Source organism: Zonotrichia leucophrys, chromosome 7 (genome assembly GCF_028769735.1).
Source record: "Zonotrichia leucophrys gambelii isolate GWCS_2022_RI chromosome 7, RI_Zleu_2.0, whole genome shotgun sequence".
Lineage (NCBI taxonomy): Eukaryota > Metazoa > Chordata > Aves > Passeriformes > Passerellidae > Zonotrichia > Zonotrichia leucophrys.
In genome coordinates this window covers 34,541,904-34,566,824 of record NC_088177.1, presented here as the reverse complement: position 1 = coordinate 34,566,824, position 24,921 = coordinate 34,541,904, and the positions used below count along the sequence as shown (strand labels likewise).

The window sequence follows — 24,921 nt, the reverse complement described above, 5'->3', positions numbered from 1 at the left end:
TTTTCCTTGGGTGTGCTGAAGCAACTGAAGGAAAAATACAGTAGAGACAGTCATTGTAACTACCTTCCTAAAGCCTGAAAAAGAAGTTTTGTTCCTTACAACTCTGTGTGTGAAATCTTTAGCAGAGGAAATGTAGAAGGAGAGCAAAGTGGAAACTCATAATTAAAATATAAATGTGTCTGTGTATAGTTATATATAAAGCAATGGGTACCAGACATCAAAGCAATCTGGGGTTTGCTTTGGGACAAATCACTGTGGAGTCAGTACAGACTAATAGAGTGTTCTCAGCTGTGTGAGGGACTTGCTTTTTCATTTGCAGCTGATTACAGGCTAATAGGATTTCAAAGATTTCTGGGAGGGAACAGTTCACATCTCATTGCATTTGGGGGGGGGGGTGATGTTTTGTTAATCATACTGATACCTTGCCTTAGAATACATTTTATTACTCTCCTGTTTAGCTTCTCGAACTGAATATTTCCCCGGTCCCTTGCTGCTGTCTAATTGGCAGTTTTCAAGTCATTTGGGATTTTTTGAAAGATCTTATCAGCCTTTTGTGTGACAGAAGAGAATGGATCATAGGGTTTAAAAATAGTGTTGTGAATATTTTTAGGTTTAGTCCTCTCTTTGTCTTTCACTAATACATGCATGATGTGACTTGTACCTTTATATTTTCTTAATGAAAATTAACAATTTGAAAGCAACTCATGGGAACGACCAATACAGCTGAATTTTATTGGTACAGACTACTTCTGTGACTGATCTTCACTGCTTAGTGGCAGTAATAGCCCTAGATATTTTTGTTTAGCAGCTCACATGTTGGGAACACACACTTAGCCTGTAAATATGGATTCAGGAGGAAAATGAATACAGCAGTGTTCAAAGCAGCCAAAAGCTTAGAAATAATGTTCTGCTGTGACTTTTCCAAACTGACATCTTGATGCTGGGATTATAAATGAAACCATTGTTCCAGCAAAGACCAAGACTAATAGAAAGCCTTTATTACCAGTCCATTGGCTAATTCTGCTTGTCTAACCCCTTCAGATGGACACAGTGTCAGAAAACATAGTCACAGAGGTTGCTTTGTGTGAGATTTGGCCTGCAGTGTGATTACATGGGGGCTCAAAGATATCTCAATGACAAGTGTTCTTTGACTAAAATTTGTAAAGTCATTTTCTTTCCCTAGGTCTTGGAGAAGAGTGAAGTGATTTTTAATCTACAGCTTCTATAAGTGATATTTGCTTTGTGTCCTATCACCCTCCTATCCATTTCTTCCCCCTTCCAAGCAGGTAAACCTCTGCTTAAAGAAATTGTTTCTTTTGCTGAGCCTCGGTGCAGTTGACAGCTGTCACATACAAGGACTATACTTGAATACATGTCTTTGGAGCTAGACAGTCTTAAAGGGCTTTAATCTTTTGTCTTTGCACATGCAGGGAATGCCTGGGAGCCAGAGACCCTTACTGTGGCTGGGATAGCAAGCAGAAGCGATGCACCACCATTGAGGACAGCTCCAACATGAGCCTCTGGACCCAAAATATTACTGAGTGCCCAGTAAGTGGAAGCAGTGGAAAAATTTTATATATACTGATGTGTGTATGTGTAGAAGGGATATCTGCATGATATTGCAATGAGATGGCCTTTTTTTCTGGTCCTGGTCTCCAAGAGATGGGAATAGAAAATAAATGTCTCTTCTTGAATCAGTCTGAGTTGACTCTCCAGCTCCCTTCCCAGCCGCCCACCCTTCTCTGATGACAATATCCAGTTCCTGGCTGTGATCCCCAGAAGCTGTCTGGCTGAGTATAATTCCTGCTGCTTGAACTGTACCTCCAGGATGGCTGGGAATGAAAAAGCAGTCTTGTTATATAAATTGAGGGTGGAGGAGAAATTGTCATTAATGCTCATTGTTATTATCTAATGTCAATTAGCATGTTAATACTGCTAAGTCCAGTAGATAGGGAGAGAGGGCTGGATGGGTTATATCTTCAGTACGCTATTTCTGTCTGGAGGTGCTGGGATGTTTATTCCCCTTATCTTCCTTACTCCGAAGATATTTTCCCAGGAAATATTAGTCATTACTTCAATCCATCCTCAGCTTGGCAGGCTTGAGTTTTTCACTGCTGGATTCAGAGGCTTGTGTGTTTATAACCCTCCTGTGCTGAACTGGGATGCAGTGCTTCTTGATTGCCCATGCTGTTATCTCATCCTGCTTAATGCCTGTGTCTGTTGATGGGTGTGTGAGGTGTTAATCCTCTAGTTTGAACATGTCTGCTGTGGTGCACACTAGGGAACAAACTACTCCAGGTCATTGTTTCAAGGTCATAAAAATCCAGCACAGAATATTCAGGAGCTTTGTCTGCTCTTGGGGTGCATTTTACATTTGTTTTAAAATTCCATTGTAGATTATTTTCTGTGTAGATGCTCCTATTCTGTTACATGTGTCAGCCTTGTGCTCTTTGACTGACAGGCTGCCAAGCTGTTTAAAATCCACATGCAAGTGCTTCCTTTTTCTTTAACCCCTGCCACTCACTGGAACGAATTCACACTGACATGGAGTGGGATGGCTCATTTAAACACCTGCATCAGCAATATCCAAGTATTTCCTTGTATTCAGTGCAGGAAAGGTCATGGACAACAGAAGCAAGGGTCCAGAACAGCATGTGCAGATGAGCACTGAAAGGGAAGGGGAATGTAATGACCCAATGCCAGACTTCATTCCTGCAAAAGACCTGTCTGTGAGTTTAGTTGGATGAGTTGCTCATAAGATGTCCTGGCTTTTCCCACCCTGCTTTTCTGGGCTGAGCACCAGGCGCTCAGCTGTGCTGGTACAGCTGTATGTGAGATCACAGTCAAGTGTGAAATGGTGTAGATTAAAAGCACCCCTCCCAAATAAACTTTTCCTAACCCAGCTAATGTTAGTGAGTTCTTCTGCAGCCTAGCCCACAAACAGATGTCCTGGCACAGCTGAGAGACTGGCATTCAGCAACTTTTAAAGCCAGAACTGGCATATTATTGAATTATATCCTACATGGGCCAGGCATTTGTATGAGTCAACCACAACACTAACACAACTTGACTGCTGCTCTTGTGCATACAGGCTTGTTCAGAGCTAGTCTGAACATCTTTGTACAGCACTACATTGTGCCACAGATCCCCACTCTCCAGCTTTAATATTAAGAGACTTTAGATGGAGGCTTAATCATGCAGTGTTAACATGGGGCAATGGTTACTGTATGGTATTACTAGATAACATCCAGAATCTCCTAAGGGTTACTGAGGTTGCAGTCTCAACCACTTTAACATTAAGAAATGGTAGCACACAAATTCCACAAACTAAACTGCTCTCCCATGTATGTGCCCACAGTTTCCCAGGGTGTCCTGATACAGGATTGTACCTGCTTTCTTGGGAGAAGGGAGTGAGGTGCACTTTGATTTCAGAAAAACAGATGCATCCTATTTTGTGGTATCTTACTGATGCCAACATGAGCCACCAGCAGGAAAGGAACTTTAGCTTAGTTAATAAACTATTAGCCAAGCTCATGGTGTCACTGTTGCGGGTGGTTGGCAAGTCAGGAATTGAGTATTCCCAGTAAAGTGCACCATCCTCCTTATCCTGAGCCAAACAATCATCTTCCTTCCAGGTTTTCATCCCAGTCCCACTTTGTGTTTCCAGCAAACCCCTATCTTACTCATATTGCATCTGTTCCATGCTACCTCATTTTCTTGCTATCAGTGGCAGTTTCCCCACTCTGTTTTTGGGTGTCTTGTACCCTGCTGTCAATTCATGTGGACTCAGCTGCTCAGAGCTGCAGTGCTCAGGGTGATCCTGCTCTGGCCCACACTGAGGCATCTCCTGTGCACAGAAGAGTCTTTGGGTGCTGGGATTAAAATCTATGAATCTCTGAAAACTGAATTTTCTCCATGTCCCAGTGATTTTATACTCTGGACACTTTTGAATGGCTTTTCATAGGAATTGCAAAAAGGTGTTACAAGGACATAAAGTTCAGTTCCTTGCTCTGAACACTAATTTGTTTCAAGGAAAATATTGCAACTTATGGACAGTCTTTTCCTCTAAGTTTGATTTTATAAATGGTTTAAGCAGTTTGACTGAAACTTTGCAAGAATTTTCAGCTTTCATCAAACAGCTAGTATGGCAACTTCCAGATTAATTAAAGCTTGGCAAAATTATAAGCAGTTTATATCTGAATCCCAAGATAAAGAATAGATGAATTGAAGGAACAGGGAATGCTTCTAGTCTCACCTGTAATATCAGAATAAACCTGGAAAATATCCTGGTAACAGAGATTAGGAGTGGTCATCTGAATTTTTAGATCCTGCATTTGAGCTTTTAGATTCTACAAGGAAAAAGAAAAAAATGAGGTCTTTGGTGTGAGTATGGTAGTTTATAAAAGACAAGAATTCCAGAAATGGCAATATTGTCAGGTGAGAGAAGGGCATTTGATCAGATGTGTTTTTAAAGATGTCCTCTCTTCCTGATGGGCACTGTGTAGGCTTCAAAGGATTTGCCTTAAAAAGGTATTCCTGAAAAAGATCAGTGCATATGGGTTTTTATCCCACTTCCTAAGTTTACTCTTTTGAAGATATTTTTGTGGATTTAAAGATGGAATGATAATCCATATGTAATTTTTTAAGTATAAAAACTTCCCACACTCACAGTGTGACATGTTTATAAATCTCAGCATTTTGGTTATGGTTGCTTATTTGTTTAATTTTTGGGTTGTTTCCCAGTATCACTTATGAGCCAATGATTATTTGCTTTTTTTTTTTTTAATTGATGCCACGGGCCACATCATCCCATTGATTTTGGAACAGAACTCCCTGCTGGAATCAGCAAGGCTTTCTGGCTCAAAAATGAATAGAAATGATCCAATACTTGGATTATGACTTTTCTAAGGCAGGAGGAAAAATGAGATAAAAATCTAGTATTAAATACCTCAAAGTACTTATTTTGATTCCCCTTCTCCAACCTCTAGAAACCCAACTGTATTGATTTTTAAACAATGTTTAAAACAGCAAATTCAACAACAACAAAGCTCTGTGATCTCCTCCATGGGCATCTTGCCTTGTAACCTTCAGCCCAGAGCAAATTTTTACAACTACATGATAATCTATTGCAAACAAAGGCTTACAGCAGATGCCTGAAACCCCCAGCTGCAGCCTGAGGAGTGCAGTATCAGATCTAAATTGCTTCCATGCCACTGCTGCATATTTTTGATGCTGCTGTAGATGGGTGAGCGGGGAAGATGACAACCCACCAGAGGTACATTCGGAGTGTTTAACGTAGTGCCAGTCTTGGAGAATAAGCACAGAGCAGCATGTTTCAGAGGATGAATGCTGGGAAGCACTCCTCCCCTGGCTGTGGTTGGCTCCCTGCATGACTGCTGAGCAGGCTCACAGCCCCTCCGTGCCTTCTGTAGAGCAGAGACAATCATTCCCCTCTGGGGCAGCCCAGGGGACTGATCCTGCTGGCAGCAGGGCTCAGTGGAGCATGGCACTGTGGGGTTTGTCAGGGTAGCTGGCTCAGATCTGGGGCCAGGGCTGCTTGCCAGAGACCCAGCCTCTTCCTGCCTTCACCCTTCGTTGCGTGCAACGCTGAGGCCAAATCCAGTGCTGCCTTTGCCAGAGGCTTCACCCCGTGCTGAGCACCCCACCACCACATGGGTCACCCCACAGGCATGAGCTGCTTGCAGGCACCACCATCTGTGCCATCTGCCTGGCACTTTGGGATGGGGCATGGTGTGGGGAGCATGGAGGGAGCCAGCAGGGCAGAAGTGCATCATGGTGCTGTGCTCTTACAAGGGAGTAGCTGTAGGCAGGCAGGGCCACCACCAATCCCTTTCTGCATCGTGTTTCTCAGGTCAGTAACAGAGGGGATGCCAGGACAGGGGTGTTCAGGGAAGCTTTCAAGACATGGTCTTGGGCTGCAGGATTTTGCAGTAGTGGTGGAGGGAGCACAAGAAGTGATTCCAGGAGAAGCAAGTTGCTCACATCCTCTCCAGACAGCCTTGGGGACAAAGGCCCCAGCAATCTGGTCTCCCAGCCCTCGGCTTAGGACTCCCCTGGAAGCACTGGTTCAGCAAATGGAGAGCAAGCTCTGACACCCTGTCTGCTGGAGGGTTGTCACAGCCCTGAAACAGTTCTGTTTCTCATGCTCTTGGTCTGCCAGTACTACTGTGTTTTTCCTTCACTGCAGTGTGCAGGAAGCTGTCAAGTCCCAGCCTGTTCAGGGCTGTGCAGGCATGAAGCAAAGGGCAGAGGGAACAGATAGCAGTATGGTCTGGTCTATAAATTGTCTTGAGATGAATTCTTACTCTGTAGGTGACTATGTGATCCTCAGCATTAATGCTAGTCACCATCATGCCCACTTTTTGTTCTTCAGCCATTTAGACTGTGCCTCAGTTTAGAAAGGGAAATAATTGTTACTGCAGGTTTGGGCAGCACCAACTCAGCAAGGCCTCTCAGCTGGTCACTATGGTTATAGGAACACTAACATGGAAATACTCTGCAGGAAGCCCTGCAGAGGCTGGAATATGATGGAGTGGGGTCAGTCAGTACTGGCCATGGTGTTGCTAGAAAGGCTGAAGTGTGGAGCAGGGAGCATGGTGTTTGTGTGGTGTGGCAGATGGATGTTGCTCCTGGTGTAGTGCTGGCTGGGTCGGCTTGGTGCCTGTGTGCACATGTTAGGTATGCAGCGTGGAATTTGGAGGGTAAATATTGATGTGGCATGGTCTGAAAACAACCCTCTGTTGTGAATCCTGCTCACAAGCACAGACAGCTCCCATCTAAGATGCATCCTAATCCCCCCGGCAGCTTTGTTTGGCATTTCTATTGTGGGCCTGTCTCCAGAAATGTAAACTTGCTATTAATGACTTTTTTTTTCTCTTAAAATTAGGTGAAAAACCTGACAACAAATGGAAGATTGGGGCCTTGGTCCCCATGGCAACTGTGTGAGCACTCAGATGGGGACAGCACAGGCTCCTGTATGTGTAGGTCACGTTCATGTGACAGCCCTCGTCCTCGCTGTGGAGGTCGCAGCTGTGAAGGGGCCAGGATTGAGGTCGCAAATTGTTCAAGGTACCTCAGCATCTTTGTGCTTCTCAATGGAGCAAGAGTTTTGTGTGTCCACAGCTTAGCTCCTTCTTTGTGACCATGCCATTGTATCCCAGCCAGTGTGAGGTGTGTGAGGTCCAGCTTGAAGTTAGTGTAAAATGAAGAAACCCAAGCACTCTGAGTGAAGGGCCCTCAGGCAAGGCTCTTGGAAGATGAACACCCCAAATTACTGTACACTATACTGTGCCTTGGTTTCCTTCACCTATACAGTGAGTAGTCACCCATCCAGGAGGAGATGAGTAAGGCAGAGGTAGCTGTCAGCCAGTTGAACAGCAGACTAAAAAAATCAACAAGCCGATAATTTTTCAGAGCTTGGGCTCCAAGGCCACTTTGCCAAAACCAAGCAGAGCTCCTTCAGAGCAACGCTTGTAAGGACAGGGCTGAGCCTAGCTCCAGGCAGGGCTTGTTTGCCTTGTTCTGTGAGTCTGTGACCTGTCTGCAGCACAGGCTGCCTGCTGTGCAGGTGAGAGCAGCTCCTCATCCTCTGGCTCATCCTCTGGCAGCCAGCAGGTGTGGGAGATGGCTGCCAGGATGGTGCTGGAACAGCACAGGCAGCTCAGCTGGGGCCAAAGCACTGCCTGCCCATGGCAGCCTGAAGCTCAGCTCTGGCAGTATGGAAGCTAAATGTCCTCCTGTAGGGTGCCCAAACATAGCCATGGTGTTTGTGACTGTGGTGCCCCTCCACCCTCAGACCACATCATGTCATGACTCAAGGGAAGATGATGCAGTAGTGTAAGCACTATTTAATCAGGGTGGGGGCAGACAGGATTTTGGTAAATATTGGGTCAATATAGTTTTTATCTACTTTATCTTCTTCATAAACATTCATTCCATTAAGGACAGCTGTCTCTTGACTCATCCCTGGAGATCAGTGCTGGCCTTGGCACCAAAAATTCAGCAATACTCATGTTTTAATTGGCATTTCTCCTTGCAGTTATGGGCTGTGTTGCCCAAAAGGTGTGCAGTCATTCCTACCCCTGTGTTGGCACTGTGGGCTGAGCAAAGACTTTCCCAAGCAGGCTTTCTCTGTCAGTGACAAATGGAAAACATGCCAGTGGGATGGATTTCTCAGCACTGCTCTGATGCCTCTTAAGGCAGGAACAGCTTCTAAGAAGGGGATGAAAAACAGATTATTCAATCTTAAGACATACGAAAACAGCATGGTTTGAAAAATAGGGACATCTGGTCATCTTACATCCGCTTCAGCCCTCAAATTTCCTTTAATTGACTTCATATGGCATTGAGATTTCTTTCTGCAAAGAGGGAGTAGGATGTTTAAAGATGAGTTCTATTAAAAAGCTGGAGATCTGAAAGTGGAAGGTTTCTTTATTTCTGTTAAAAATCCTGAAACACAAATGGATGTTGAGAATTGTTGGGGTTTTGAGGATTTCTTTAGTGGAAATTACTTGCCCTTTTTGCAGCAGTAACAGCAACCTTCCATTTGATTTTTTTTCTCATAATTTTACATATAATCATTCTTTTGGGTTAAAGAGTGGGGAGGTAGTAGGTAGTTTAAAACATGGCAGAATAATATGGAATAGTAGAATTTTTATATGAGTGGATTTCTTGTTCTTTGACCTTGTTTGTGGTGGGAGAGGGGAAGGGAGAGAGGGAGAAGGATAAGAGAACAAGAAGAGGAGGGGGGAAAGATCTAAGAGGGTTCTGAAATAAAGCTGCCAAGAACAGGCAAGAGTTGATAAAAAATACAAAAACTGTGAAGGGCAATGTGGGTTTTAACTTTCATCCTCTGCCCTGATTGGTGCTATGCCAGAAAATACTTCTTGCCAGCAGTGTTATTAGTTCAGTAAATGCTTTGAAAATTAACATCTGTTTTCAAGCTTAGCTTTCAAGAGTCAGAGAGCACCTGAGCTGTTTTTTGACTAGATTTTTTAGAAAGGTTTTTCTTTATAAAAAAACACACCTCGGGAAAGATATTTTTTGGCTTAAGGCACTGAAGTGTCAAGATTAGGCAGTTTTATAAGACAGAGCATTACCACTGGCTCCACATGAAATGAAACCTGCAGCACAGAATGGATGAGATATGGTTCCTCCTCTCCTGCTTCAAGGTCCAGTGCTGCCAAATCAGAGGAAGGTGAGCTTTAATAGATGCAAGATTTTAAAGATGAAAATGTTGGCTTCTGTGTAAGCACACGTTTAGGCACCTGCACGTGCTCAGCCTTTCACAGGAGCTTTGCCAATGTCTCCAGCGCTGAGGTGTGAACTAGGCGGTTTTACATCACCCTGGCTTCAGGCTGTGTTACCACTGTTCAGCAGAGATGTGATCACTTATTAAACCATGAAACTCGATCCTGCCTCTGAGCTCTTAATTGCCTCTGGTTGCTACAGATTTAAGGTCACACTACAGTGACGTCTGCAGGCGGCCATGAAAGCTAGAGGCAATTATTGTTATTTTTAATGAAATTTCAGATTTCCACTTAATAGGATTCAATGCTGAAGGCTTTAGGAAAACACAAGATATTATGAGGTTTGTGATAAAAACATGGGAGCTGGCAGTGGTGTTGCTGTAAAAGATTTAAAGCATCAGTACCTACTGAATTAGCAGAGGGTAGGTTTTTTATATCCTTCAGCACAACTGGCATTCGTATCCTCAAAACCAGAAGAGTTTGGAACATACAACTTTGGGATAAGCCAGTGGGTCAGAAGAGCAGGGTTATGATACATGGGGAAGATGATGGGGAATAGTCAGTGAAAATTATACTAATCACACTATTGCCCAGTAAATTCTAGGAGATATTTTCAAAATCATTCAGCATTGGCTTAGTTGTCTTCCTTTCCAATTGTTAGAGACTTCAAAGGGAGGAAAGTTAGGCCACTGCTAGGCACTTTTGAAAATCCCTTTTAAAAAACTCCCCCAATACAAAGACTGGTTGAAATGAATGATCTATTCTCCCATAAGTTCAACATTTTTCCCATAGTGTGTTCTCTCTCACCCTTTTTGCTAGAAATGGCGCTTGGACACCGTGGTCTTCCTGGGCCCCATGCAGCACCTCCTGTGGGATCGGCTTCCAGGTCCGGCAGCGCTCCTGCAGCAATCCTGCTCCACGGTACGGGGGCAGGGTCTGCGTTGGACAGAGCAGGGAGGAAAGGTAAGGGCTGGCCATGATGCTGTGTGTTCATTCCTGTGGCTGTAGTGGTGCTGGGAAGGCAGATTGAGGCTGTTGGGCTCAAAGTGCAGAGCGGGAGCAGTCCTGGAGCGTGGCAGGGATGCGGCTGCATACGTGCATAGACACCCTCTTTCAGTGAGCCTGTGAACATCAGACACTTCAGAGCTGCCGTCACTGCCAAGCAGGACCCTTCAGCCCTCTGCAGGTATTCCTGTCCCACACAGAGGGCTCACCTCCTCCCCGAAGGCAGAAGCTGTGCCTGCTGTTGGCACTGTACAGTTTATGGACACAGTTACTCCATTCTGATCCATCCCTGGAGTGGCAGCTGAGTATGTGCAACTCACTGCCAGTTGCACCATTTCCAAGTCTCTATTACTTGTGCTGATGCTCCAAAAGCAGTTCAAGGCAAAATACAGCTTAACTCACAGATTCAGGCTTGAGTTTTTGCAGGGTATGGTATCAAAAAAACATCCTTTTTCCCCTCTAAACTATGAAAATTTCACACAAAATTACTAAAAGTTTAGTACTTTCTGAACCTACAGAGCCATCTGCACTATAACCCTTCTTCAAGCTTGGCCCCTCATGAAATACATGCTTCAAGGCATCCCAACTTCCTTCCAGGCCTGACATTTCATTAAAGGTCACCTGTACTTGGCAATAGGCTGTTGCTTGTCCCTTGGGTGGTCACTAAGACATATGTCTCTGCATTTCTCAGAATAAAAAGAGCAATTCATTTAACTTCCATGTTTCAAGACATTTTAATGTTTGGTTTGATTTGTGTCCATTCACAACAGTCTTTTTTGGGTTTAAAGACTACCTCTGAGTCAGTTGCAGTTCTATCTGATTCAATTTGAGAACAATATTGATTAAAAAGATGAACAAAATCACAGTTACTTTTGACACAGAACATGAAATAGCATTCAATAGGGCCTGCCTTTAGATGCCTATAGGGTCCAGTTGCAAACTCTAGCTTGTTAGGGCTGAGGCAGCAGTAAAAGCCAGATTCTGTAAAAAAAAGATTGTGAGGTGTTTAGTACCTGCTATTAGTGACAGATCACTGTTGAGTTGTCCTCCCACCAGTCATCCCATGTACAATATTTGCTATCCACTCTCTCTTTGTGACACTTGGGCATCAGTTTATGAGCTCTTTTGTAGACTCAGTGTTTGTGGAAAAGTTTTGAGACAGCGCATTTCAGAAAACCTGATCTCAACCATTTACTCCAACGAGCTCAGCCTGATTAACCACTCCCATTTGGTACAAAGGCTACATTCCTCTCCATGGACAGGAATATTGCTAATCTGATGTTGTGTCAGCCCCTGCTGGCTCTGTGCATGCATCAGTTGTGCCCAAATGCAGTGTGCAGTCTTGCGTCCCACACCGTTTCCTCCCTTGGATGTGCTGACATGGAGTTTTTTAAGCAATGCACTTTCTTCTTTCAGATTCTGTAATGAGAACAATCCATGTCCATTACCGATTTTTTGGTCTTCCTGGGGACCCTGGAATAAATGTAGCGTGAATTGTGGTGGAGGGATTCATTCAAGGCAGAGGTCCTGTGAAAACGGAAACACATGTCCAGGCTGTGCTGTGGTATGTATTATTTACTGACATTGCATGAGGGGCACTTATTGACAGTAGCATTGAGGAATGGGGTATTTAGCTTCTCTCTCCATTGTGGTTTTATTTCTCAAGCAAGAAGAAAATGCTGTCTTCAATTTTTGCTGCAGAGGATGCTGAAATGAACTTGGAAACAAGAGGGGTGGCAGATTTGGGGACAGACTTGTATACTGAGTTCTTCCTTAGGCCTCTGTAGGCTGATATCAAATCCTTTACCTGAAAGCTCTAGACATGCTCTTTTCTTCTGTCCCACTCCTAAGGATGATCCTGTTGAGTTAAGGAGGCCACACACACACCAAAAATGAGTTGCACTATCACACTTGAGTAAACAACAGGTCCAACACCCCATTTGTTCTCTTTACTTTCCCATTGCTGTTCCAGCAGCTGTTTCATGCAGCCATTTTAATTGGTTGTGTGGGGCTTCATTTCAGTGTAAGCAGGTTTGATCTGGAACCTCCCATTTCTTACCAAGATATTTGGCATTTACAGTAGAATCATGAAGCCCTGAAGCATTACATTTCTTCCCCTCTGCCAGAAGAGAGTTGTTCATTTAGTTAATTTAAATCAAGAACACAAATGTTTGTCACTGGAATTCCTCCCATTAGTGATGAGAATTGTAAAACCCTTGAATCCCCTATTCCCAGCCAGCCAGAATGCTGTGTGTGCTCAATGGCTGCTCTAGACCAAGGATGGCAAATGGTTCATAACCTTCACTAGAGAGTTTGAAAAGCCAACCAAACAAAAATAGCTGTAAAAAGATCTACTCTAAACCCTACTATTAAAAATAAAATTATAAACTTTCAAGGAATAGACCTTACTGACATCTTGTCCTCTTGAGGCTTTTCTAGGCTGACCTGAGAAGAGCATCTCAGGGTCAGAGCAGAAAACTTGTTTGCTGTTATTATTATCTCTTGCCTGAATTATTCTCCTGCCGATAATGAACCAGGCTGCCAAAGCCCCACAGGACTTTGAGTCAGCAAAGAAACACAAACCTGAGGGAGACATAAAAATAGCAAGCACAGTTTACCCTTGAGGTCCACCTATGTAGCACACTGCCTCCATAATCACCACATTTTGTTCCTGTGAGGTCAGATAAGGTGGATGAGGACAGTTTGAGATCCAGAGAGTACCCCCGTTATTTTCTGAAGTGTAAATAAGCCTCTGCCAGTTAGGCTGCTGCTGTTTAGTAAGTAAGGAGGGAGCGGTTTTCCTTCTTGGCAGGAATACAAGACCTGCAACCCGGAGAGCTGCCCAGAGGTGCGCAGGAACACCCCCTGGACCCCGTGGATGCCTGTCAACATCACCCAGAACGGGGCCCGCCAGGAGCAGCGCTTCCGCTACACGTGCCGGGCCCAGCTGTCCGACCCCCACGAGCTGCAGTTCGGGAGGAAGAAAACCGAGAGTCGCTTCTGCCCCAACGATGGCTCTGCAGTGTGTGACACTGACTGTACGTCCTGCCAGCTCACGGGGACCCCGGGGCAGGCCTAGGGGGGGCAGTGCAAGGGGGACGCTCTCAGAACAACAAGCCCCTGACTGTGGCTGCAGTAGTGTCAACATGTACGACTGGTGTCACTGCAGAGGGGCAGGGATGGGGAGTGCCCCGTGACACCCATATACAGATGTGAGATCTGTGCTTATGGCAGTGTGTAGATTTGTTCTTGCTCCTGCTAGGCTGCCCCAAAGACAACAGGCGAGTAATAAGGGTGTAAAGAAGAGAAGAGCTGTTCTCAGGATAGTGTGTCTTTTCTTTCTCCCCTTGCACGCTGTTTCTCAGGTTGTTCCCTGCAGGGCTGCTGTGATGCAAGGCAGCATCTTGAGGGCACAGCCTGGACTGCCACAATTTGCTGCCCAGGGAGCTGATTTATCAAGGTTACAAGCAGATTCCGTTTGTATGCCTACAAATTTCTTTTTCTATCTAGTTTAGCTGTAGCTCTGGGAAAAAAAAAAAACCCTCTTGCCAAGGGATTTCAACAGAAACTATTCTGCAGGGCACATAGATCCTGATTTTATTCATAAGCTGAACCCCTTTTTAAAAGCTCAGCAAATTACTAATTTCGGATCTTGGTGTCTTGTTTGTTTTCCTTGAAGCTCTTGTTGATGACCTCCTCAAGACTGGTAAGACCTCTGCACGGATTATCAATGGGGGCTGGTCCTTTTGGGGGGCCTGGTCTTCCTGCTCCAGGGATTGTGAGCTGGGCTTTAGAATCAGGAAGAGAACATGCACAAACCCTGAACCTAAAAATGGTGGCTTGCCCTGTGTGGGGTCAGCGATGGAGTACCAAGACTGCAATCCTCACCCCTGCCCAGGTAACCATGATCATCTTCCTGCATGAAATTCAGAGGTGTTTTCCTAAATCTTAGTGGTAGAGCAACAACAACAACCACAAAATCAGTATTTCTAAGCTGCCTTCTTCTTTTTTTATTTTTTTTTTAATTTGGGGGATTTTTCCTTATGTTTTTTAAAGTTATTGTAATGACCAGCATATATTATCTTTAGTGCTGACTTAGATTTCACCTCAGCTCAGAGGGTAACACAGCCACATCCTCTAGAGGAAGTAGTATGGTGGCTTTTAGCAATCCTTTGCTTCAGGAAGATTTGATGCTCCATCCAGTGGAGGGCATCATGGTGCATCTGCTCCATGATGAGAAGGCAGACTTAATAAATGTGGCTTAATACTGTATAGAGATGCTTGATGTGGTGGTTCTTCTTGTGAACACTTATTTCTTCCCCCTCTCCTGCTTACGTATTGTTCTTGCGATGGGCATCTACTCTTGACATCAGTTACCATTTCCTGCACAGCCAGCAGGGAGTATTCTTGCCTGGTTTCCTGGTTTTCGAGTTTGTCCTCATGTTTATGTTGCACTCCTGGTCCAGAATAGTAGTAATAGACCACTGACTACTGTATTCTCTCTCACTTATCCTTCCCCTTGCTCTGTAATAACTGTCTAAAGTAAATTTAAGTGATCTTACACAAATTACCTTGCCTCTTTGCAGTTCCAGCAATTATCTACCTCTGGCAATGTAGTTTGTGGCCTACACTTGAAAATGCTCTATTATAGTCGTACTATTATGATTCTAAAATTCAATACAAAGATAAAATTCAAATGCAGATATGATCAGAATGTGCAGCAAGAGTATAACAGGAGTGCCAAATATTGCACTCTATGGCCTATAAAAAGGAAATAACTCTAGCACTATAAAGGCAGCTATTAGTACTATTTTGGAAGCTCTCAGTGGCTTTTTCACTAATGTCTGTGCCCCTTTTCTGTGCTGTTTTCTCCCCTCAGACACTCTGATGTTTTTCAATCTGTTCTGAGTGCATGATTACTATTTCTCTGTGTCTCCCTCCTTCCCTGCCTCACTCAATGTGTATACACAAATCCTGGGTTTATTTTGCTCTAAGTCATCAGGTTATTATCTTCTGAATTAATGGCATGTGGATCTGCAAACCAGGCAGTTTAGTGGGTGGGGGCTGGGGGATTCAGGGATCTTAAGTTCCTCCCTAGTTTTATTATTAAACTCTCCTGGGGTTATGCTTAGATCATAGAGTGGTTTGGGTTGGAAGGGACCTTTTAAAGGTCACCTAGTTCAATGCTTCTGAGTTGCTGTTTCCTGAAGGCTGCAACTAGAGGACTTGGGCCTCCCACAGAAAGGTGCCATATAAGCTGCACTTTGGTGCTACAGTGCTTTTTTCCCAAGTAAATCTGCTGTTGCTATGAAGTTTCAGGAGACAACATAGTAGTCCTTGTAATAGAAATAGTAATAGTAATAGCATATAGTAATAGTAACAGTAGTAGTAGTAGTAGTAGTAATAATAATAATAATAATAGTAGCAGCAATGCTGTTTTATAAAAAGGAAAGGAATAGACTGGAGTAGAATATTTCAGTGAATATTAATGACTACAACAAAGAGTAGTTTCTTTATGATGCAGAGTCTTTTTCTGCATTGATTTCATTCTGCATCCACAGAGTGAAGTGGACTTGTACCCTCTCTTGACGTGAAGTTCTTGTTGTCAGGCCCAAATGTCCTGGGGTGCAGGAAACTGCTAGCTAGTGTGGGCAGGATGTGCAAGGTGAGACACTGGGGATCTCCAGCTTTGTCACAGTGATAGGAGTAACCAATGGCCTCTACCTGTCTGCTTTTCAATGTCCTTCAGTGAAAGGCTCGTGGTCTTGCTGGACTCCCTGGTCTCACTGCTCAGCCACCTGTGGGGGTGGGCACTACCAGCGCACGCGGACCTGCACCAACCCAGCTCCGTCCAGCGGGGAGGACATCTGCATCGGGCTGCACACCGAGGAGGCCCTCTGCAACACGCACCCCTGCCAAGGTAGCCGCCCCTCATCCCCGCTCCAGCTGGCTTCCAGGCTGGTGGGAGCAAGGCACAGCTGCAAAATGTTTAAAAAACAGATTAGAAACACCACCAGTTACAAGTTTTTTGGTCATTTATTCAATGTCTGTTGAGCCAGGGGATAAAGAGACATCCCAGTATCAACTGCAGTGGAACTCCTTCCTCTTTGTGTGTTCACTGGCCATTGCTCTGGCATTCTGGTGCTGGTCAAGCAAAATTTTGCTAATGGTTAATCTCTTTCAAGTAATGGAAAAAGCAGGAACATGGTTCTTCAATGTGGAAGTTGACCCAACAAACAAAAGGAGTCATGAGGCAGCAATCTGTACAGTTGCTGAAGGACAGTCCTTCCTTTTTGTTTCACAGACAACAGATCAGCATGTGCTACAACTCAGAGGACAGGGTTTAGATTTGTGTATTTCTGATCCAGTGCAGGCTCAATCCTGTCCTTAGGAACCTCAGCAAAACTCTGTGAATGCTCTAATTCGTGCTGGCCGCTTGAGGTGTCTTTGGGAGGCCACATCAAAGCTTGGAGGTCTTGGTGCAACGTTGCCCCACCCTGCTCCTTGTATGTCTTTGACCAGAGAGCTGATGTAGGAGGTTTTAAGACAACTTTGTTCTGTGCAGTGCTCCACCAAGGGTCAATTTAGTCCACATTAAGAGAACTACAACCTGACAAGTAGAGTGCAATGCTTGCACTGAGAAAATTAAATCCACTAAGGATCTGTGGAAAACATGTGTGAGAGAGGCCAGGCCAGGATCTGGGATCCTTCAGCATGGAAGAAGTCTGATATCTACAAAGCACCCTTTTCCTTCTTGGTGACGCTGTGTGTGTGTTTTCCTGCCCCTGGATTTCAGGTGGCTGGTCGGAGTGGTCAGAGTGGAGCCTGTGCAATGAAGAGGGCATCCAGTACCGCAGCCGCTACTGCGAGGTGCACAGCCCGGACTCCTCCCAGTGCGTCGGAAACAGCACTCAGTACCAGGAGTGCCTCTACAATGAAATTCCTGGTATGTACCGGGTCATCCAGGAAGACAGGGTGGGCCAGTTCAGGAGAGCAGTTCGTGCCTGGACTGTCAAACTAGGCTGAGATTTTCTCTATTAAAAATTGGATGTTTCTAGAAAAACAAGGAAATAGATAAACGTTATAAATTCCCTTGTGGCAGGCATGGGATAAATGGCTTTCCCTTAAGCAGCTTAGCATTTCTTTTAAACAGAATTACCTTGATCCATAACGAATAACTAGTGTTGCTTCACCTGAATTGAAGCTTTTAAACTTGTATGGTTTGTCTTAGGCTGGGTTATAAAAATTGTCTCTGTTCTCAGTATGCATACGGGCAACAGAAGGTCGTTGATTTCAGGTACCCAAAAAGCATCCCAAAAGAGATAAGAATTAAGGTGAGGCAGATGCAGAAAATTGGGGTATGAAGGTGGGAGATTAATCCAGGGTCTAACAGAGCAACACTATTGATGGACAGATGGTCATCAGCATATTCCACCCAGTGCCTTCTGGAAATTGAATCTCTCAGGCAAATATCTGATATGGGTCTAAACTGAATAATGGTTTTCCACATGTTCTTTTTTTTTGGATTACATTGCACTGACTTAAAAATCTGACATCTCTAGGCAATGGTATTCTTTTCCATGGTTTTTTCAGCTAACATCTTTTCCCTAAATTGAAGAAGCTAAAGAGTGATCAGGTAACAGAACTGGAATTATAAGATCTTTGGAGAGGTTTCGTTGCATGTGTTTCAAACCATGAGCCTATAATTCAATTTAGAGAGACTCTCAGCTTGCTGCAGAGCATATGAGCACCTTCTTGTGTCTGAAACACAAAGGGTTTAATTACTTGAAGAAATAAAGGGATGGCAAAATGATAACTTTCTCCAATCTTCTTTCCTTTGTTTAGTGATCCTGCCAGCCTCCAGCATCGATGAGAGCACGAACTGTGGAGGTAGGTTGCCACTAACTATATATCTTGTTTTTATCTTAACCTGACTTCTTTTCTCCCTGTGCAGTATCAACCAAACCATTAATCTATACAGCTCATATCCCACTGATAGCTTTAATTCCGCTGGAGTCTTGCTGTCTGAGTCAGACTGGAGGAATGTATCTCATGTCCACTTGTCAGGTCCAAGACTTATATTTATTTGGAAGTTTGGGTTGGCCACTGAGGGTCATTAATTACTAGAGAGCAATTCCTTGTGTCTCTCTACCTCCAGGGTAAATGGTTCAGGTGGAAGAAAGGGTTATTCCCCATTCACCACTGTAAGCCTCCAGCTGTTTGGAGGCAGGTGTTTTTAAATAACCTATAAAGATCTCAGTGAACAGGGTCTCTTAAACAGATCCTTTGCTGATATAGGATGAGATTAGAGGTTTATACTTGTCCTCCAAGCACTTCCTTTCATTCAAGTTCTCACCTCTCACAGAAACTGTGTCTCCTTTCTGCATGTAACATGGAAAGGTCCAGCCATTAGTGTCGCTTTTCCACTGCCCTGGGAGCCCCTATGATAAAAATGCAGACTGAAGAAAATGGCAGTTCCTTTAATGTTTTAAAATGCTAGTTTCACACTAATGGCCATGCCAATTCCTGCTTGCGTCACATCCCTGCTTTCCTGAAATCCAGATGATCTTCGGGCTGCCAAAATCTCTTCTCCCTGCAGAGATCATGGCAAAAACAGGCATGCCACCTGTGGCATGGAAATGTGGATTCTCAGTTTGCAACTGAGGGCAATCAATGCAATTAAGATTTCAGCTCCTGCAATGTAACATTTGGCTTCCTGCATCACTCCTTCTCCCTCAGAGAGTGCAATGGTTCTGCTTTGATTCCAGGACCCCTTGCTGTAGCTTGCACTCTACTGTTACGCACTGTAGCCACATTTCCTTCTTTTTCCACCACCACTGTATTTGCTGTTGCTATCTACATTTTTCCATAGCTAATATTATTTATTAATGTAGTGTTCTACAATATTTGGCAAAGAAGCCAATCAATAGAAATTCTGTTGATGCATCTCAGAAAATCTATATTTTCAAAGTGATGAACCAGAAAGCTTTCCCCTGGGGACTCACATGCTGCAAACAAAATAATATGTTTTTTTCCCCCCCTACGATACAGCCAAAACTCATTTGAAAAATCAGATGGGTGTTTCAAAGGTGAGAGTGAAATAGGAGAGAGCTTTATGTTGTGACTTGCAAATGTGGCAGTGAAATGAAACATTCACTGCAATATAAGCAAATCTGGGCAGGAGGAGAATGTGGCTGCATGTCATGTGGCTTTACTGAACACAGTTGCATATTCTATGTTTTAGGTCTCATGAGTGATGCAAAACAGGCAGAGGTTTTTAGAAAGGAAATTTATGTTTTAAAAAGTCTAGTGACATTTAGTAGGAAATTATAGTATTTCTGCTGGGTTTTTTGGGACCATCATCCAAAACAATAGAAAATGGTAATCTTGCAATGGAATTTTATAATGTGGTTTGAAAAATAAATCTAGCTCATCAGTCTAATAAATTCTGAATGGTCCCTACTGTAATTATGATTGAAGTGCATTACTTTGCTGTAGAACTCTACTGGTTTTGTTCTTTTTAAAATCAGAAGGATATTTTTTAACTAGAGATTAGACGAGAGCCATTGACTAATGGGCAGAATCTGCTATCTAAAAAGAATATCACTTAAAATGTAAGATGGCACCAAAAAAACTGCACACCGTGATCAGACTAAGAATGAGCCTCATTTAAAGCCACTCTCTGAGCAGCCCCATTTCTCTGCACACAGTCAAGTCAACACAGCAGTGTGTCCAAATGAATTGGCTTTTTAAGTGTTAAGGGAAATTTACCGCTGCAGTCGCCACTGAGGCGATGTGACTGACCCTGGGGCCAGCAGTCAGGGGGTCCCCTCGGGCTCTAGGGCCTCTGTCATTCCTCTTTGAAATATGGCAGAGCAAAGGCAGAGGAAAAGCATTTGGAATCAAATAGCTGATTCCTTTCTGTTTAGTCCCCCCTGCACACAGCAAGATACAACAGGGTCATAAAGTTTTGCCATCCCATAATGCCCCTGGTTGCTTTGATAACTTGGTGGCTCTAATGGTCTCTACTGTTGGTTCTGTTGTCAGAGGAGATCTGGTGGTGGTGTGTTTTACTGTGGGGTGTGCGACTCAGTGAGGTGAGGGAGGAACGAGAGTGCTGTTTGCCCTTGCCTTCCCCCACCAGTCAGAGCTGTGAGTTAGGTGCTTGCCAGTGTGTGGGCTGCTCAGCTACTGCTCCTTCCAGAGCTCAGTGCTGGCCTTGAAGGGTGCTGGTGCAATCCCACATGGAGAGATCTCTGCAGGAGGCTTTTATAGCCCACACCTGCCTGCAACTGATTTCCTATCTCTGCAATTTGCTGAGAAAGCCAACAAAGAAGCGTTTTTCAAGCACTGTTCCCCTTTCCTTTGTCCACTTTATCTTTCCTGTTCTCCGGAGGACCCCTATTTCACTGTTAGCCCTACAAATACACCTCAGAGGTAGTGCAGACAAACCAAGGCTATGCCATCCCATGAATAAGCAAGAATGCTGAGCACACTTGGATTACAAGGGGGAGGAATGTGTATCTCCCCCACCCCACACACAGTCTCATAGGCATTTTGGGCAGCCGACAAAAAGTGCTTTTCCCTCCCTTCCTTCCCCTTCAGAGAAACACTGAGCATTTTTATCCCCTTATTTCCATGACACGCACATGCTTTGGAATCCATTAATGTGCATTGTTTGTATGGCTCATTTCTTTAGCTGTCAGCTTAACATAATGTTTAGTTTCAATATCAATAGAGGGGAGAGAGGAGAGACAGGGAGGGAGCTTTGAGAAAACAATGCATGAACCTGTTAAACTGCACAAGGCAGAGCTGCAGTGGGGAGACCGATTTGCAGGGAGATTATGTCAGTTTATGTTAGAATGTAAGAGTCTGGCTTCAACAGCTTATTAATGTTGATCCCGAGATGTCACTGCTCTGATTTGCACCTGTGGTCTTGTCAGGGGAGGGAAAAGGGCTGTTCTTTAAAAATAGCATCTCTTGTCATTTCCCTTGCAGGTTTTAGTCTCATCCATCTGATTGCCACTGGGGTCTCCTGTTTCTTCGGCTCCAGCCTGTTAACGTTTGTGATTTACGTGTATTGCCAGCGCTGCCAGAGGCAGTCCCAGGAGTCCACTGTTATCCACCCAACCACTCCCAACCATCTCCATTACAAGGGCAACACAACCCCCAAGAATGAGAAGTACACCCCTATGGAGTTCAAGGTAGGGTACTTGAGGAGAAATACCACAAACAGCTTGATACTGCCTAAATAAATTCTGTATTCATGTCATGTTTGGAACTGGGTAGGTCTGTGTTTCTGTGCCCAGCTGATGGCATTATACATGGGGTTGAAAGGGCATTTAGCTGTGCTGTCACAAAGGGGTTAAAAAGCCTCATTACTGCAGTGGGATTTTGTTCTGTTTCACAGTCCTGATGAATGCCAGTCTGGCAAGTACATACCAAGATACTCCAGCCCATTCTGACTATTGAATGTATACAAATTGTCCTCAAAAAAATCAGTAAGAGCTCAGTTCAGTGCATTGTTAGTGCATGGTAAGAGGAAATGGAGGGGAGGAAGAATAAAAATGGAAACTTCATTGCACAAATAGCTGGGAAAATGTGCATTGGTAGGATGAGATTTTGGAAATTCTTTGGTGACTGCCAAATTGGAGTGAATGAGAAAGCAGAGAGGGTTTTGCCCCCCTCTATCAGTACTGGACAGAAACTTACCCCAGGCAGCTGTGCAGAATTCAGTGACAGTAGCAGAGTGGGGAGCTGAAGCCCGTAGGAGATGAGTGCTGAAGTGGCATGTGTTGTTGGCATGTTGGCTTGCTAAAGTGAGCATGGCCCATTATCAGAGCAGATAGGACCCAGGGTGCTGCAGACAATACCCTGAGACTGCATTTGAGCATCAGCCTCCTGGTGAAGCGTGGGATCAGAGCAGTGAGCAGTGGCAAGGGTAGAGGGGCTTCATGTCACCACAGGAGGAACGGCCTGCCTAGGGTCACTTGAACAGTGTGGAGCATGATTTGGGACAGGAACACAAGCCAGAAGGAAGCCCTGCAGCTGCTTGTTCCTTCGTACAGCTACGTGCTGCTGACATTTTGATTGGCTGCCTCTGCTGCTCTGGCCTGGCTTCTCACTGAGACCCAACAATAAGATCAGTGGTGGGACTGTTGCCACAGTCTAAACTCCCTGGGTGTTGAGGACTCTTTCTAAGTAGGAATTTTAATGCTGGGCATAGTACAGCTCCTGATGCATGGCTATGATTCGCAGTGTGAATGCATATCAGAAATAAGAGCTTGCATCAAATAATTTGAGAAGAGTCAGTGTTGTTTTGCTGCTTTAAAGGAAAACAGTTTGAGCTGGAAAATAGCTGACCAGTGTGGTAATAAGAATGTGGTGAAATCCTTGTTGGGCATTGCAGCCTCTCAGAGGATACTGCTGCCTATAAATGCAGTCTCAAAAACACATTTGCTAGCAAGCTTAAGGCTACAGTTGCATACAGTTTAATAAGAGTCCAGCATCATAATGCAAGTCAGCATAGATTTGTGGAAAGTAAATCATGTCAAGCAAATTGGATTCCTTTTTTAAATTAAATAAATATTGATCTAGATAGGAGGGAAGCAGCAGACATATCGGGATTTTCAGAGACTTTTAACAAAGTTTCACGGGATGCATTATTCTACACACTCTGCATATACAGGTTCAGTAATAAATTATTAAGACAGGTAAAGAACAGGGACTTGATCCTGGAAGCATCAAACTTCCAAGTAATCCTTTCAGTTATGGGAGCTGCTGTGGCAAAGTCAATAGGAAGACCCAGATTAAAAAGACTTGCAGAAATTAAAAAATGAGCAAGAGTATTCCCTTGTTTCTTATATAGCAGACAATAAAGAAAAGACACAAATCTGGTTTTGTGGCCAAAAGCAGGTAGTTAGAGGGCTGGATTTATGTTAACATTTTCTTCATGATTTATACTGTGCTACCATGTGTTATCAGATGATGCTAAAATAGGCCGAATGGTTAAAATTTAGAAGGATGAGGTTGTTCACAGAACGATCTTGATCAATTGGGTAAATGGGTTATGAAATGCACTATGTCTATGTCAAGTGGTGCAGTGAAGTAGAAGTAATAACAAAGCTAAGCAAAGTTTAAAATAGCAGCAGATTAGTTAATGTGGTGTCAGGAGGGAGTTGACCTCTTTGATAGATCCATCTCTGAATACTTGATCTAGTGTATAGTAACAGTGAGCAGCTGTTAGAGTCTTCTTTCGAGGGATATAAAGAGCTTAGGCATTAGATCAAGGTTTGAAAAGTCTGGTTTATTTAAAGGGAGGCATTAGCTAACTGAGACTGTATGACTTACATTCGGGGAGAAGGGACTTGGACACAAGGAGAGATAGACCAGATGGGGCTTATTTACAAAATGTTAGGAAGTGAAAGAGTTCAAGTGCATAAATCTGCAGTCATTGGACAGACCAAAGCTAAATGTTTAGGAGCAAGGGGCTACTTGCTGAGAAGAACTCAAAGTCATACACTTCAGAGTGGTGAATGAGGCAAAGAAATTTACAGAAAGGGTAAAATCTATTTGTCAAGTGAAGCCTCTTTTTCTCCATTCCTGTTGAGTATTTCCTTCTGCTCACCTTCTCTATTGCCCCTCCTTTCCTAAGCTCTTGGCTGAAAATTTTTCATTTCATACTACAAATCTGCCACTCCTCAGTGTTCCCTTGAAGCATGTAGCATTAATGAAGTAAAAGGAAAGGCTCTGTGTGCTCTGTGCTGTGTAATTACTTATGGAACTTGTTATTAGCCAGGTTTATATTTAGGAATAACTGACAGATTTTTTTAAGGGTTAGGAGGGAGATTTTTCATGCCTTCAAGGAGCATGTGTAGTTTTATTGTGATGCCACAGAATTAACATTAAAATGATGGAGAAGCTAAAATTCACCTTCCTGATAAGGAGGGCTGGACTGAGCTTGGATGTAGGCTTATCTGAATTTGAAATGTGTACATTTGAAAGAAAGTGGAAGGACCTGAGGTTCCAGATTCTAAACCCAAATAAGTTTCTCTTCAGCAGATACAAAGGAAACCACCCTCAACATTTTTTAATGAAAGCAAAAGAATAATTGTATGTGTGTGTATCTGTGTGAAAGAGTTAATAAATTCAGGATTAAGGAAATAGAGGGTGTGTAGACTACTTTTCAGTAACAAAAAATGATAATACATAGTGACATTATGGTAGCAGAAGGCTGGCCATATGCACAAGTTTATTATTTTCCATTCTTTGATAATAACAAGCCTTCTGCAACCATCTTTAGTTTGTTTTCATCTTGAAATATCTCTGCTCTACAACCAGCAGGTGAACACTGTAGAAAGTTTGGCAGTGTTACATTCAAATGTACAGCACTGAATGCAAACTCATAAATCAAGGTAAATTTTATATGAAGGCAGATTTTAATGAAGGAAGTGCTAGCTGATACGAGCCTTGTTGGCCATTCCAGCACAGCAGTGCAGTAATGCAGATCAGATGTAAATACCATACATAATGGGTGACCTATTGATCATGTAGCTGATGCTAACTTGCATAGGCAGTGTTTTGCAGAAGCATGTTTTATTTTTGTTGGCTCCTTTTCCCTTCCTGTTCTGCTTTCTCAAGAATGATG

At 43.7% G+C, this 24,921-nt stretch overlaps 1 protein-coding gene across 6 annotated transcripts in view; it reads left to right on the top strand.

The window, feature by feature from the left end:
• SEMA5B (semaphorin 5B) overlaps nt 1-24,921 on the top strand; it is a 265,987-nt gene that overhangs the window by 221,433 nt on the left and 19,633 nt on the right. For 5 of the 6 annotated variants that reach the window (XM_064717685.1, XM_064717686.1, XM_064717683.1 and 2 more), the window contains 10 exons: nt 1,431-1,548; nt 6,908-7,089; nt 10,089-10,232; nt 11,691-11,838; nt 13,087-13,312; nt 13,954-14,172; nt 16,024-16,194; nt 17,071-17,220; nt 18,120-18,164; nt 21,273-21,478. In XM_064717685.1, the coding sequence (XP_064573755.1) occupies nt 1,431-1,548; nt 6,908-7,089; nt 10,089-10,232; nt 11,691-11,838; nt 13,087-13,312; nt 13,954-14,172; nt 16,024-16,194; nt 17,071-17,220; nt 18,120-18,164; nt 21,273-21,478 (1,609 nt within the window). The other variant, XM_064717688.1, reaches the window with a different exon arrangement.